The sequence below is a fragment of the Nematostella vectensis genome, chromosome 2 (genome assembly GCF_932526225.1).
Source record: "Nematostella vectensis chromosome 2, jaNemVect1.1, whole genome shotgun sequence".
NCBI lineage: Eukaryota > Metazoa > Cnidaria > Anthozoa > Actiniaria > Edwardsiidae > Nematostella > Nematostella vectensis.
In genome coordinates, this window is record NC_064035.1 from 16,739,740 (window position 1) to 16,756,513 (window position 16,774).

Below are 16,774 nucleotides of genomic sequence, written 5' to 3' on the forward strand. Positions count from 1 at the left end.
GATGCTATCGTTGAGATGCACGTGTATAAGACTATTTTGCGCGCAAGAAAAGCAAATGCGCAGTTACAAAAACATCACAGGTAAAATAACCTTAATGTGTACCTAAACAATTATAAATGATCAATGCTGTTAGTAAAATATACACATATAACAATCAATAACAATCAATGAGGCACAATATCTACAATAAACAAGCAGCCTTCGACAAGTGATTTCCTGTTTTGGGCCCTCGCAGCTGGCGAAAATAGAGGAGAATAATAGAGAATAGGAAATCACAGCTCGCAGGGTTAATAATTATAAGCTTGTTGCTGTAGTAGTGTGATAATTTCGTCATCAGTGTACGATTTTGCTGCTCGTATTACCGTACCTAAAGACAAGAAGTGGAATATTCAGGCGTTCATATTCTTACACTTGAATCGCTATCGGTGGCGTAGGAAAAGCCAAACAAGGGAGTGGCATACAAAAAAAAAGAAAACAAATGTTTCAATTTTTGTTTTTATAGTGCATCACTGTTGAAAAGAAACAGCAGAAAATACTTTGTACAGAAAACCATTTGTATTATGTCTCAGCAAGAGAGCATAAGATATCTTATGCTCTCTTGGTCCCAGGTTGTAAGTGCACCAAAGGGCTACTGAAGGAATGCCTGATACCCTCTGAAGTGAGTTGGAGCCACTATATTGATCTTTCTACTTTTTGGATTGGAATGCACCTGTACAGAATCAATCGTAAATAGTAATATGTTTTAATCTAGCAATCTATGAAGATTACAATTTAGGTAATAATAACTCTAAAAATAATGTCTCTATGATAACAATTGAGGCTTGACCATTACAATTTTGGCCATTAAAACAGGGAGACACGCTAGACCATATATACCCCCGGATGAGAGGAAGTACACGAACTGTAAACAGGAATACAAAAAGGAGCACTACATTTTTGCACTTCCGAATTCAGCCTATCTGTTCTGCAAGCATTGTCGCCCATTTTGCACGCTAATCTCATAACCGAATTTTCTTTCATGAATCTTTTCTAATCTGCCAAATCCATTATGTGAAACTGCATTAGTGCAAAAGTAAAATGATTATCGAGATTGTGCTGCTAAGCAAATGGTCATTATTTATTAGGGGGGGGGGGTAGGGCTGGTAAATATATTTTTTTTTCTGGTTCTAAAATTTTCACCCTTCCCGGCCAATCTAAAGCAAAAACACTAGTTGTGAGATGCTCTACGTACGGCACGTTTTCTCAGGAGCACGTATGAGTGCAGAGCCCACAAATGTAATAAACCCACAATTGTAATAAGAAGTTGCCCACAAATGTAGTTAACACAGTTAAAATCTGCGCAGTACAAAGAAAGGGGATTGGGCACTTTGCCAAGAAGAATATTATAATTTGTTAACCAGAATATGATCTGAGTGTCGTTGTTTTAACTTAAATAGTGGGGAAACAGACGCCGCTCCCTCCCCCCGCATGCCAAATCGATGTGTGTGGAGGGGAGGGACACTGACTTAGGCATGCCCATGAAGTAGGGGCGGAGGAGCTTGCCTTAAACACCATCAAGCCAGGAGAAGTGCTGTTTCAAGCTCTTTTTTCAGGGGTGTCAATACTATTGTATAAGGGAGTCTCCTGAAGGCATGCTCCCTCATGAAATTCCCAAATGAAGTATCATTTTACATATCTTTGTACCACCAATCTGAAAAGTTAGTAAGGGGGGACTTTAACATGAATTTAAAATTGCATATTCAGTGATGGAAATAAACCAAAACTGCAAAAGAAAAAAAATGGAGAAGCCACACTTTAGGGGATAATATCTTACAACACTAGCGAAACGTAAGTCATGAAAGTGCAAGTGCATCACATTCATTCATCTATTTGTAGGGGGTATAGGGGGTCTCCCCAGTAAACTTTAACAATTCCAGATTTTTAGGAGGCTCGGAAATTGATCAGAAGACCTTTCTAAAAAATAAGGCCCTCCTTACTAAACCCTGTTTCAAAATTTGAGGCCCTCCCCCAAATCGACGCTCAAAAAATCGCAACCCTCCTACCCAAACATAGCATATAATAATGACCCTTCCCTAAAAGCCGTTCACGCGCGAGTTTTCCATCCAAAAAGTCAAGTATTTAGTGCACGTCGCCTCTTGTTAGTGTTATTTTACTTTAACATATCGATGTGCCTTCTAGCCAAGGGCGGCTGCTTGCTTGTTCGAATTTTTTTTTTTTAGTTTACCGTAAATTAAATATATTTTTATAGTTTGTAAAGAACGCCTCTTTCTAATAAACGCCTCCTATCCAATGAAGCCCCCCCCCCCCCCCCCCCCCCTCTCTCTCTCTGACTTCTCTTCGGACCATTGAAATTTAATAAACGCCCCTGGCGTTTATTAGGTCATTTACGGTAGCCATTTTTTATTTGGAGGAATTTTCTGAGCCTGCGATATATATTTAAGTGCATGCGCACTTCAATGTTATTTGGCGCGTCCATTTTACCCCTCGCATTTCGCCCGCCGAAATATGAAACAACAACCGATAAAAACCAGCTGACCGTGCTACCACGCTTAAAAAACTATCTCTGTAGGTCAGATATGGTAAAAGCGATGGTTGGGGGCTGTTGTGTATGTTCGGATGAGCGAGGATGGGACGAGAACCCGTTGGTTTACTGTGACGGTCACGGGTGCAATGTAGCTGTGCATCAAGGTTTGACAACAAGCACGAAACCATTCACTGACAACTTAACGTGATATTTTGTCATTTCCGCTTCTTATGCTGTGTATACATTGATGTATTTACAGCTTGTTATGGTATAGTCCAAGTCCCGAAGGGCCCGTGGTTTTGTAGGAAGTGCGAGTCTCAAGAACGAATCGCGAGAGTTGTAAGCATGCGAATGTTATGTTAACTTAAAACAAGAACAAAATAATTGTAGTCATTTGAAACATGCCGCACACAATTGACAAGCCCTAAAAATAATGTCAGTACGGCTGTTAGATTATCGATATAGAATTCTTACCGTATCGAATTCAATTTTTTTTGCATTGAAATGTCAAAATACTATTCCACGTGTCTTTTTTGAGGTTAACTTATATAACTTAAGCTTAAATAAGAGTAAGTATACTTAAGTAGAATTTTCTTCAATTTGAACTATCAATCAAAGTTTGTTTTGGTACCAAAATTTCGAGTTTTAGATTTCTTCTGCAGAAAAGATCGTTTACAGAATCTGTTAAAGTATTATCAACAGGTGTTCTATTTACTCTTATCTCCAGAAATGTGAGTTATGTCCTTCAAAGGTTGGAGCTCTCAAACGCACTGACAATGGAGGTATGAAATTTATATAGCAATTGTCATTTTAGTCAGATAAAACAGTTAAATGGCAGTTAAAACTCGGTTTATTCAAAGATAGAATGTCTCAAGCTTTATGGCTCGGCCAGGTTGGCTTGGTGTATAAACCCTGCTGTCTACATTAGAAACTGTGGATCTCTCGTCTTATCCTGTAATAACATAAAAAAGAGATCCTGTCATTAAAAACCCACTGCATTAACCTATATACTGTATGAAGTTGTAAATAGTGCTGGCATACAGCAGGGGTTTTATTAGGCCCTGGCGGCTGGCGGAAACACCAGCTATTTTCCACTGAGCGCCAGCTACCTTTTTATAAACATTGATTTTAGTTTTATTTGAACTAATAAAATAAAATAACTTCCACCCCCTACTTATCAATCTCCACCGACATAAGCAAGCATTAGTATTTTTGTGTGGATAATCTGTTCTTGAGATCTGATTCTGCAAAGTACCTTTAATCATGAAAAAGTAGTAATTTTTAGGCAAATCAAGTAATTTCAGACAAATCAAGAGTCTTACAATCTTCAATATCTCAAGAATGAGCTATTCAAGAATATCAAGAATTATCTACCAGAAATACTAATAATGCTTATTTTGTTTTATATTACACAAAGAACCTCTAGGCAAAAAATCAAGCAAATGTAAGCCAACACAACCTTACAATTTAATGGCCTATGGTACTATCTCGTTGCTACCAAACACCGTTGGTACGAAAGGGAAAAGCGCTTCATTTGATTAAATAGACTAAGATCGCCGTGCGTCCTACAACTTCATTCCATGGACCAGTGGTTAGCACCTTTGACTCATAAGCAAGTGCTCCAGGTTCAATCCCTGGTCAAGTCTTTTTTTTATTTTTATTTTCTTAGAAACTCCAGTTCCAACTTATTTTTTTTCCCCAAGAGATTAATTTAAACTTTTGACCATGGGAGGGGTCAGATGTCATCATCACTTATGTCATTTATGTCTAAAACACTTATGATGAAAGTTCCAAGAGATTTGACAAAAACAGAAGCTTTTATAAAACAAACAAATTTCCCTAGCAACAGACTCAAAAGATAGTACCATAGGCCCTTAAGCGACAGTGTTTAAACACTAGCCCACACTCAATATCTTACCACGGGAATTAGGATACTTTTTCAGCGATTTTTTTAATAAAATAACCAAAAATGCATTCCCAATTTGTATTTAATATTGTATTCAGGAATAAAAAATCTCTAACCTTTGTGCGAAATGTCTCCTGCCTCCCGATTCAGCGAAATCCTTTCTCGTTATATTTCTATTTCTCTTGTCTAAAAACCCACGCGATCGTTGTTTTCAACTCTCGAAACATTTGAACAGCATAGCCTCTTGAGTGTTGGTGACTAGCCCGGGCTCTCTCCGAACCTAACTTCGTATTTAGGTGATATATAAAATAGGAAGGGAGTGAAACAACGCTCGATTCCATTGTTCGAAAACCTGCCTAGTTACGGCCAATGTTGTGATGTTGGTATGAGACATGATGGATGAGTGACAGCTCACTTTCTCTTTGAACTTATCGCAATGCCGACACACGCCAGGGGAAGGCGACAAGCACAGGGATCAGGGCTAATTTTGTCTAGGCAGGAAAAAGAAATGTTTTCCCGCTCAAATATCGAAAGATGTCATATAACTGGAAAGAGCAAATAAAATTATTATCTGGTCATCGGATGCCATTTAACTTTTTGGATGAAGAAATGCAACGGTCCGTAGAAACATTTTTAAAAATAAACCCCGATCCCTGCACTTGCCGCATGCCCGGGCGTGTGTCGGCCCTGCGATAAGTTCAAAGAGAAAGTGAGCTGTCACTCGTAAATCATGTCTCATACCAACATCACAACATTGGCCGTAACTAGGCAGGTTTTTGAATAATGGAATCGAGCGTTGTTTCACTCCCTTCCTATTTTTTTTAGAACCTAAATATGAAGTTAGGTTCGAAGAGCGTTCGGGCTAGTCACAAACACTCAAGAGGCTATGGTTACTCTGTACTGTTCAAATGTTTCGAGAGTTGAAAACAACGATCGCGTGGGTTTTTAGACAAGAGAAATCGCTGAATCGGGAGGCAGGAGACATTTCGCACCAAGGTTAGAGATATTTTTTTGCTGAATACAATATTCAGCGAATTGGGAATGCATTTTTGGTTATTTTATTAAGAAATCGCTGACAAAGTATCCTAATTCCCGTGATCTTACAATGTGTGTAGCAGTCTGTAAATCAACTGACAGGTATTTGAATGTAAAGCAACTGACATTTTGAACATCTCCCCTTACCTCCCGCTATTGTATCCTATATGTATTATCTTTTTTTTAGGTTGGGCACATGTCGTTTGTGCACTGTACATCCCAGAAGTGCGTTTTGGTAATGTCAGTACCATGGAACCCATCTTGCTGGCCTCAGTCCCCCATGAACGTTACCTCAAGGTTTACATAATTAATTGTTTTGTTTGATGAACTCAGTGTTCATCATTCCAATGAGAAGTGGTTGTGCAGTTGATAAGTACTAAGACTGACAGCATTGTGTTATTGTTCTCAGACCTGCTATATATGTGAGGAAAGAGGGAAAGAAAGTAGAACAGCTCACGGGGGCTGCATGAACTGTAACAAGCTTGGCTGCAAACAAACATTCCATGTAACATGGTATGGTCCCTACTATTTCCTACAACAAAGACATTACACCTTGTGTTCTTTTCTTTTTGGGTGACCTAAATGAGAATTAATTTCTTATACTGTAGCCTGTAGAAATATTCTATGTTCTGTTCTATGCACATAATGACATGTACCACTTTTCAGACTAGTCATTAGTACAAAATAAGAGACTAGATGTCCAGTTTAATCTCCTTACCTGGCAAACGCTCAAGAAAGCAAACACTGCAATGATGCTGAGTGATCCCAGCTCTTTTTCATCTTCAATGCAGTATACTGTGGGTTTCCTTGTTATGGAGTAAGATGTAGAAGAACTATGCTGACTCCATGGTTTTTACCATATTTGCTCCCTGCAATCAATTTTGTGATTTGCAGTGCTCAGAGCTGTGGCTTGCTATGTGAAGAAAATGATGGTCAGTCTGGGCCAACGGTAAAATACGTTGGGTACTGCCAGTTCCACTGGAACAAAAAGGTATTGAAATAATAAATTTTGGATGTTCATCATCCCCAAGTTCATTCAGTAAGAAAGTGCAGGTCTCGTCAAAGGAATAGAAGGTGCTGCAGGCTGATGATTGTTATTTTCTGTGGAGAACAAAGGCGAGAAGAAATTACTGTAATCCAACTCACACTGAGAACCAAACCCAAAACCTAATGTTGACACACAGGTCTTGCTCTGCCAACTGCACCGGACAGGTTACTCAGTAAACTATACACATGAACTGCATATATGAATTTTCTTTTTATACAGTATATCATACTATTTATGCCATTCTTGCCAATATAAGCCTGTAATAATATTTTTTTTTTCTCACCTCTTTTGTCCAAAGGCAAAGGGAATTTTATTTAACAAGACTCCAGAGAAAGAGAAAGCCAAGATGAAGTTTGACGTTAGGAAGCAAAAATCTCGTACAAGCAGTGAGAGCAGTACAAACTCAACTGGGGCCATCCCCGCAACTAAACCAGATAACAGCAAGCCCCAAGATAAAGAGACAGAACTAAACCAAACGGCATCAGCAACACCAAGCAATGCCAAACCAAGAGGGAAAAAGCCAGCTAGTGTGAAAACTCCACCTGTTGCTAACGAAAAAGGACCTGATTTGCAGGGCAATGCAGAAGTCAACATGAGTGTCGAATTACCTGCATCAAAAACTGCTGTACAAGATGCTGTTTCTCCAATACCTCGTATAAAACCAATGGAGAGTGGATATGTTCCGAGTATATCTAATGTGAGCCCACCAACTACAAAAGCACAACATGAGCCAGTGCAATTATTCAGTGTAGCCAAGTCAACCCCGACCCCGCCCTTGGTAAGCACGGCTTTGCCCAAGCTCCACTATCAGGCAGCCAATGTAGCATCTAGCAGTAACAAGTCTAAGGCTATTACAGTGAACAAGAAACGTCCTAGCACAAAGAATGATGAAGAGCCTAAGCGCAAAGTTGGAAGGCCGCCAACAAAGAAAATGCTTGCAAAACAGCAACCAAAACAAGCAAACAAACAAAGTGGTGTTAAAGTACCAAGGAAGAAATCACTTCTTAACAGTGCCATACCTGCATCTAGCCCTTCTCCAGTCTCCAGCAGCTCAGCTCATCCGAGTTATAGTGGTGGGGCAGCCTCTATTCATTCAAGCCCTGTTCCGATCCAGAATGGTCTTCCTCCAGGTAACCCTGGACAATATGTCACCCCACAGCCCAGGCACGCTGGCTTGCTGGAAAATGGGAACCATGTCTCTGAGCAGCACAACAAGCAGACTCCACCCAACAACGTCCCACTGTAAGTTATACTCTTATGTTAGACTGTAGTGCCTTCTGCTTTTGCAGTGGCAAGATTTGTTCAAACACAAGTCATACTTTTGTCAGAATGTAGCATGGTGGAAGACTTTATCAAATCACTTGTTAGTCAGCAGTTCCTCATGTTTCCAAACTCTTACTTTGCAGTCAACTCCCTAGCAGTTTGGAACAGCTGCTGGAGTACCAATGGGAGCAAGGGGCTCAGTTCCTTATGCAGCAGGCTTCACAGTATGATGGTACGAAAGTCAATCTTGAATAGATCTAATAAACGCACCGGGCGTTTATTAAATTTCGATGGTCCGAGGGGGGGGGGGGGGGGGGGGGGATGGCGTTCAATAGATAGGAGGCGTTTATTAGAGGGGGGTATTCTTTGTAAACTAACAATATAACAAAATCCAAGTGCAGTGGGGTTCTAGTCTCAGCCAGGATCATGTAAAATTATAGGCCTAACGTAGCAAGCATTTCTTGACACTTGATCAAGTCTTACCTACTAGAAGCCAAACTTAGATAATTAATTTTGATTTATATTACCGAAATTCCTATGTCATTTGTTTTTAAGCTAGGAGAGGGGGCGTTTGTTAGAGAAGGGCGTTCATTACAAACTTATAAGCTTAAAGCCGCATTGTCACCAGTTCACTTCCGGAGGTACGACAGAAACCTTGACCGTTAAAAGACAAAAGAATCTATAAGAATCCGATATATTTAACATGCCATCCGCTCCAAATTATCAATCACATCCTCGAAGAAACTTGCAATAGACACACTGCTTTCAATATTTTGAAATATTTTTCGGGTTTTCCGTTAAAAATGACCGGAAATTATTAAGTAATCGACCGGAAGTAAATTTGTGAAAATGCGGCTTTAAGGGGGGCTACATTAGATAGGAGGCGTTCTTTAGATAGGGGCGTTTATTAGATCATTTACGGTATTGTACCACAGAGCATGACTTATCTGAAAATAAATCATTGAGTTTAAACTCATGGAATTTGATTACTCTATTTACTGCCTGATCAATTCAAAACTAATAACCTATTTTTTACAGCTGTCTTAAACTGCTCATTCTGTGTTTTATCATTGTTTTGTTTGTACCTGAAGTTGCGTCCTTGATGTCAAGTCTACACCAACTCAAGGCAGACAACAGCAGACTAGAGGCTCGTCTAGATGCCCTGATAGCAAGACGAAGCCAGCTGTTGCAAGTGAACGCCCGCCTGTCGGCACCCATGTCTTGCACCCCAACAAACAGCTCATCCACACCAACTGATGTGACAATGAGGGATGCATCGTCTAAAAGTTCACTTGTAACGACGCAAACAAGCAGCATTATGTCGAGCACTACTGGTGTTTTATCCCCATCTAACAGAGATAGTGGATTCCATTGTCCAAGGTCAGTTAGCACTGTTGCCATGGTAGAACCCACTGTGTGTAACGTTTCGGAGACAGCACCCAGGAGTAGCCAGTACAATATACAGCAGGCCCAGGGGAAAACGGGAGTTAGGGAGACAGTTCCAGCAGTGAGTGTGAACCTTAAAGCTGAGACGAGTAAAACCCCCAAGACTCAGTCGGTGAAAGTGTCTCCAATAGTCACTGACCAAAAGAAACATGTCGGTGGTGGTGCTGGTTTGAAACCTGAGCAAAAAGTGCAGCAGGCTGTGGAACACCAAAAGCCAGTGATGACCCAAGGCGCAGTGACCATGCTACCAGTATCCCAAGCGAAGATAGCAGTCTCCCAGCAGAGCCAGCTCCTTCCAAAACAGCAGTTACCTCTGACCCCACAGCAACAAAGACAAGTCCAACACTTGTCAAGCAAACACAGCAGCAGCAAACAGCCACTAATCCTGCCGCAGCAACCGGTGTCAGCCCAACTACAGCAGCAATTACACCACCAGCAACTCATGCTTGTCATCCAACAACAACAGCAGCAGCAACAACAGCAACTAAAAGACAACCGGAGCTCCGCTAGTAGGCACGACCAAGAGAAAGCCAAAGAATTGGTGTTTTCACAGGCACAAAGTAATCAAACCACACCTACTGTGATCCCTCAGCAGTTTCTTCCTGTGCGCTACCCAGCAGGGTTTGTAACCTTCAGCGAGCAGCTCGGTCTTGCACAAGGCCTCTCTTCAGGAACCACGGTGCTGTCAACGCTGCCTGTCATGCAGATCAATAGTAATCCTACTGCTAAGGTTTGTGCATTTGATCATATACTGTCATGTTACAGCTTGAAAGCAACAAGGAGTTGCTGTCTTCCATCTCCCAAAGGGGTTGCAGTCATTCCATCTCTCATTGGAGCATGCTTTGTTTGTGTTGTCGTGTTTGCTCACATTTTATGCTTAGCAACACGTGAAAACGAAACAAAGGCTTAAATAATTGCTCGACCAACAAATCTGGTGAATAATTGCATAAGGTAAACATATTTTGCCTTTGAATTGCTGGTACCGTTGATTGGTGAAAAACCTTTATAGTGTGTGTTTAAATACATCGGAAAAGCTTTTGTCTTTTGTTGTTATTGTTTTTAACATTAGATACAGGGAATATTCACCCTAACAAGCTTGTGTTGGAGATCCTATTAACCATTGACCATTGACTCGAAACTCACTCAAATCAAGAGTTTGAATGGTCCTTTGAACTATCGTACCGAGACTCAAAACTCAACTTTGGTTGCAGCAGCATCTTCAAGAAATAGTGATACTGTTTGTTTGGTTGTTGAATATGTGGTTGTTTAGACGCTAACCTAGTTTGGATAGGCGAAAAAGAGAGAAGATAATGAACAGGTTGTGTGGGATTGTACGCGAGAGCCTGACCGTGCTGACCTGGGTACCAGAGGCTCCAAGCTTCACAACATGTGTCAGTGAACGAGTGAAGCTCGAGCCTGTTGTACCCAGGGTACCTTGTCCCTAATACTCTCTTTGATGCCCATTTTGTTCCATCAGTAGTGGTTGTCTAATTTTCCATGCATAGTGCTTGATAAAGCAATACATAGCGTATTTACTCCACACTGTTTTCCTTTTTAGGTGATTAATTATGGAGACAAGAGCGGTCATTCTGGCAAAACGGAGAAATAGCTCCACTTTGTTATGCTGACGTGAAGAGGGCCTCTAGCTTATCACCAGTCCATTGAAAGACGGTTGTAAAAGAGAGTCCAACCTGACAAAGCTTCGCTTTCGCGCTAAAATACCACAGAAACCTCATTATTTCGATCCACTTACCGAACGACCGGCAAAGTACACCGTCTTATTAAGTCTGTATTTCTCACTCGCCTTATTTTAGCGTTTTTATGTACAAAATTGCATTCATTCAAATCACTCATCCTTTTTATATGTACATTTACGTTATAGAAGGACAGGGGTATATTAGATATCTTCCTATATATGAACATAAAAGTAATAGTTACTATACAATAAAGCTTAGCGATGCTTTACAAAATTGTAGTAAGGGTTAGATCAAGATAATGATTCTTTAGTCAACATCTAATAGTCACAAACAGAAAATGATATAGAAAAAAGCAGAACCCCCAACCCTCCACCTATAAAGATATGAACACACCAAGTAACCCACCCCTCCACCTGTAAAGATATCAACACACCAAACAGATACCCCTCCTCCTGTAAAGATGTGAACACACCAAACAAGTACCCCACCCTACCACCTGTAAAGATATGAACACACCAAACAAGTACCCCACCCTACCACCTGTAAAGATATGAACACACCAAACAAGTACCCCACCCTACCACATATAAAGATATGAACATACCAAACAAGTACACCACCCCTCCACCTGTAAAGATGTGAACACACCAAACAAGTACCCCACCCTACCACATATAAAGATATGAACACACCAAACAAGTACACCACCCCTCCACCTATAAAGATATGAACATACCAAACAAGTACACCACCCCTCCACCTGTAAAGATGTGAACACACCAAACAAGTACCCCACCCTACCACATATAAAGATATGAACACACCAAACAAGTACCCCACCCCTCCACCTGTAAAGATATAAACACACCAAACAAGTAACCCATCCCTCCACCTGTATAGATAAGAACATACCAAACAAGTACACCACCCCTCCACCTGTAAAGATATGAGAACACCAAACAAGTACACCACCCTTCCACCTATAAAGATATGAACATACCAAACAAGTACACCACCCCTCCACCTGTAAAGATATGAGAACACCAAACAAGTACACCACCCCTCCACCTGTAAAGATGTGAACACACCAAACAAGTACCCCACCCCTCCACCTGTAAAGATATGAACACACCAACAAGTACACCACCCCTCTACCTATAAATAAATACACCAACAAGTACACCACCCCTCTACCTATAAATAAACACACCAACAAGTACACCACCCCTCTACCTATAAATAAATACACCAACAAGTACACCACCCCTCTACCTATAAATAAATACACCGACAAGTACACCACCCCTCTACCTATAAATAAACACACCAAACAAGTACACCACCCCTCTACCTATAAATAAACACACCAAACAAGTACACAACCCACCCTTCTATTTGCAAGCTTTGCGATTTCATTTACACTAATTTTAACATTTGTCATATGATTCATGTCATATGTCTTTCGAGAATTTTTTACGAATTTCAAAAAACTTTAGGCATATTGAAATAATTTTAGTTTTTTTTTTTGGCAGTACCGGAAATAATTTTAGGCATTTTTCGAGAATAATCAGGCCTATGAACCCCAGGGGGTAATGGTTTAACACAGAAGTTAAAAAAAAAAAATGGTCGAAGAGACGCGTACGGTTGCCCCTAATCTAACTTGATGATTGTTTTACTGCTGAGTTCATCAAAGATGTCGGCACAAGCTTCATAAGCGGTCTTTTGGTCCGAAGGCGACCGCTTAGGTACCAGTATCTCTTACTTATACTTACATTTCTATTTGAGTCACGGTCAAAGGAACAAGGTATAAATCAATACAATGTTGAAAAGGTATGTTAAACGCCTCTGTTAAACAGAGTAGTTGCGCTGACGTTTCGATAGCCTGCGTAGCAAGCGTTTCTGTGGAGTTTCAGCAGGAATAGAGAGGGAGTGAGGAATATGCGCGAAAAATGGGGCGGCCATATTCCTCGCTCGCTCTCTATTCCTGTTAAAACTCCACAGAAACGCTTGCTACACAGGCTAACGTTTCTAGCGTTAGACCTTCTTTAGAGGCGTTTCAAACAGACCTTTTCAACATTGTGTTGATTCATACCTTGCCTTCACACCGCCTATGCAGACCATCTATGTTTTCTACAGCTTGTCTGTAGTCTTTCTTATTATAACATGGTCAAAGGAAATTATAATAAAAAATAATCAAGTAATAAAAATAAATTAGCGAACACAAATTTAGTTGACTATCGTGAAGAATCGCCAAGGGTTCATTCACAGTAGGAATATTCTATTATCTATTTGTAGCGATACTCGACCCTCTTCTCGGCGCACTCATTGTCAGAATGCCGCTTGCGCGTCGTCGTTAGCGCAGTTAAAGCGATAACGCAAACGCTGGTTAGCTTATTAATACAAGACATCTCTTTGAATTGGTCACGGAAAGCACTAATTGCATGTGGCATTGTTGCACTTGAGAGCACTCCTTTATTGAACAATTCGGCCAACAAAAGAGTCGTTGTGAGCTCTTTAAGGGGACGCATGCATAATACTCGAATGCAATATCACTCTTCAATGCACCATGAAACACATGCTGGTTAAGTAACAAGGAAGCAATTGCTGCATTGCCGCCAGGATATAATTCCTTCCTCGAAAATGTTGTTAATCAGAAATGGACAGTTTTTTTTAAAAAAGAAACAAACCCCAAGACTCTCGAACTGGCTGTTAGAGATCGCAATTCGCACAAAAAAATAATAATTAAGTAAATCACGGACTAGTGTTATTTAAGTTTGTTTTTGTATGACATTTTCTGCGCATTTGCCATTTGTTGCTAGTTTTTTCGGTGCCTAGAAACCTAATAACTGCTAGCAATATTCAAATAAACCCCTCGAAAAGGACGCGGCTGTAAAATTATGCGACACAACTGCGTTCGAAGTATACCAAAGTTTTCAGTACCCTTATTAAAGAAAAGTCAGTTTTACGCAGTTTTCAAGGCTGTCAAAAGCTTTTTTGGGCTGACGGATGATAAATAAACCCGGCAATAAATGACATTTCAATCACCGGAAGCTACCCGTCAAAATTGCCATGTGTATTCTTTTGAATTATCTCTGCTCTCAAACCAAAAGTTTAAGTGGTACTTTACTTTATCTACTTCATTTTATGTTCTGTATAAGAAAAAATTCTTTTTGGCAAAAGCGATATTGGATTTTTCTCGGAAGCAACAGTAAATGCCAGTAATTAGCAGTCGTTAAAAAATGCCACGTGTATGCCATTGGCAGTGAAAAAATAAAAAAGAGAATATTATGCAGATGAATAAAGGTTTGGAGGACCACCTTGATAACCTCCCCCTGAGCAAAATAAACTAAAAAGGAGGGATTGATATTGAAAGGTAGTTATCACAGGCATTCATAGCAAAATTAATAGAGCATTGTCATTCTTGCCATGTAACATTGCAGGGTCATTAATTATTGGGTCTTATGTGCCGACAATTACCCGTTAGGTGACACACAGGTGAAGCATTCCTATACCTGCTACGAGTAAGCTCTTTAAACATAGCAACACAAAGAGTTTTAAAGTTGCTATTCTTGTTAGCTAATTGCCTCTTTGTCCTTTTGAACTATTGCCTTTATAGTAATGTTAAAAATAACCCCATGTAGTCCCTTTCAGCTGCGACGAATTGCTATTCACTATGTCAGCAACAGTGTGTCGCTTGGTTTTGTTAAGCTTTGAAGTGTCTTGTGTAGGTGAAAGTGTGTGGAATCAGCTGGAGGCAACGCCTTTGACATTCACCAGCACCGAGGCAACGCCCTTGCCCCTAATAGTAATTGTCCGTAATAGTTTTATTAGGTGACTGAACTTTTGTCTCGTAAATACGTGTCCAAATACGCTACATTTTTTAACACATTGTTTCAATGACAACATGCTAGTCTCGTGCTCTTTTTCGTGGGCAGATTACTCTTGGAGCATTTTGGGACATGCAGCTTTCCATTGCTCTCTGATCAAACGGTGTATGCTGCCAAAGATCTCGTGGCTTATTGCGCTTCGCCGTTCGTTCCCCTGGAGACCTGTACACATACGATGACAGAGAGTTTGCTTAGCTGAATGTGCTTTGCCGACAAGCATGAGAATTCCATACGTCATTTGCCTTGTTTGTACCTCAAATAACCGCATGTACGGAGTGCATTTGGATTCAGAATAATGAACGGTATATAATAAGCTCAAATATGTGGGCATGGTGGCTTTTATTTGGGTAGCCATTCAGCTGGACTCTCCCTCTGGCTTTCATCACTTATATATCTAAATTGTAACTCCTTCATCTTCAAACAAAACGGTTCGTTCTGCGCAAAACTCGAGCTCGGATCAAAATTCATAGCATTGTGTACCATTAGGGCCCCGAATGGTCTTTGGCGAGCACTTGCAAGCTTGCAAACACCCCGTTTTTTTTTATGCGAGACCGAACTTTTTTAGTTGTTGAATAAATCGAGCAGCGAGCGCATCGAAATATACAATGCGAGCACGGCGGAAAAATTGCGCGAGCACGCGAGCATTAGCCGAAAACTGCGAGCACATCGAAATTTCAGGGGACCATTTGGGGGCCCTACCAATGGTAGGGCGAAATCTCACGACTCATATGTCAAATGGAAAATCAAAGTAATTTCTGAAGATCACAAATGCATTCCAATTTAATAGGGTAAACATACGGTAAATGTTCTGTGCAAATCCAAGGAAAATTGATTTTGATGATGGATAGGGAGTTCGAAATGTTGGGAGACAACGGACACTTTCGTAAGCCCTAAAGTTATGCAGTCAAACCTTGTAATTGAACTTTGAAAAAACCATTGAGCGAACACCTTCATAAAATGGACACTTTCCCGATTTAAATTTATGCAGCTAAACTCTATAAATGAAATAAAACCCATTGAGCTAACACCTCCATATAACGGACACTTTTTTCGCTTCCCAGTATTGGTGCCATTTGCATATTTCTTATTTCCTTACTCTCGATACATTTCGAAAACTCCATTAGAAAAGACTCCATTCCTTCCTTCCTCCCTTTTCTTTTTTCCAATTTATTTTGTTATGAATCAATTTTTATGGTTGTAGTGCTTGGAAGTGGTTTTTTATTTGTTCACCCTTACTTAATTTGGGAAAGAATGTGCGTGCGAATGTGCGACAGTTTTCCCGCCCAAACTTGCCGGAGACCAAACCTGGTTGATTAGGATGACAAGGAAGATGTTTAGTAGTCGTAGTACAGTAATTAACTAACAGCTTGTCATTAAAAACTCGGTTAGTCAGCAAATTAGACCTCGTAATCATTTTTTGGTAAATTATATGATACTGACCCAGCCGACTAGCTTGGACTCTCAACTGCTTAGGTGGAAATCAATCCTGAATCGTCAGATTAAAGAATCAAAAATAGATGTGATGATAATATGTTTCTATCCTGTCAATCGAAGTCGGAAGTCGTAGTGTAGCGGCAATGGCTGATATAAGCATAGCTATTTGTTAGTAAAGAAAAGAAATATAGGAATTGCTTGTTTACCCAGCTGTATTCCTAGATTGGTTTCGAGTCAACCAACCTAATTATTGTATCACAAATTATTTACTTAAAAGATAGGCTCACCAGTATTGCACCAAGTTAATTGGTTTGGCGATACTTTAGGTGCCAAATATTTTTTAAAAGTGCGCATTTGAATATTCAATTTAGTGCATAACAAATAGAAACATGGTCCATCAAAAAATAAGTTAAAACTGACCAAAGTACCCCCGTCTTATTACAGTGGGAAAATTATTTTATGAAATGCTGGAACTCATAAAGTAGTAGTTATTTTTCGCTAATAGACTTTGCGGGCCATACACAGTCGCCCGTG

At 40.2% G+C, this 16,774-nt stretch overlaps 1 protein-coding gene and 1 long non-coding RNA gene across 2 annotated transcripts; one reads left to right on the forward strand and one right to left on the reverse strand.

Annotated features, from left to right (window-relative positions):
* The first annotated feature begins 2,449 nt into the window (after positions 1-2,449).
* Positions 2,450-11,192, forward strand: LOC5515732 (protein AF-10). The gene is made up of 10 exons (XM_048723252.1): positions 2,450-2,688; positions 2,784-2,863; positions 3,252-3,306; positions 5,653-5,762; positions 5,875-5,978; positions 6,360-6,456; positions 6,812-7,755; positions 7,920-8,008; positions 8,868-9,952; positions 10,781-11,192. Exons 1-10 carry the CDS (start codon positions 2,457-2,459, stop codon positions 10,829-10,831), a joined length of 2,847 nt encoding a protein of 948 aa, XP_048579209.1. The 5' UTR covers positions 2,450-2,456; the 3' UTR covers positions 10,832-11,192.
* Positions 11,193-13,624: 2,432 nt separating this feature from the next.
* LOC125560906 lies at positions 13,625-16,644 on the reverse strand. The gene is made up of 2 exons (XR_007306941.1): positions 16,247-16,644; positions 13,625-14,968 (listed from the first exon to the last, which is right to left on the reverse strand). It is a non-coding gene; the product is annotated as an uncharacterized LOC125560906 (long non-coding RNA).
* Between the last annotated feature and the right edge of the window lie 130 nt (positions 16,645-16,774).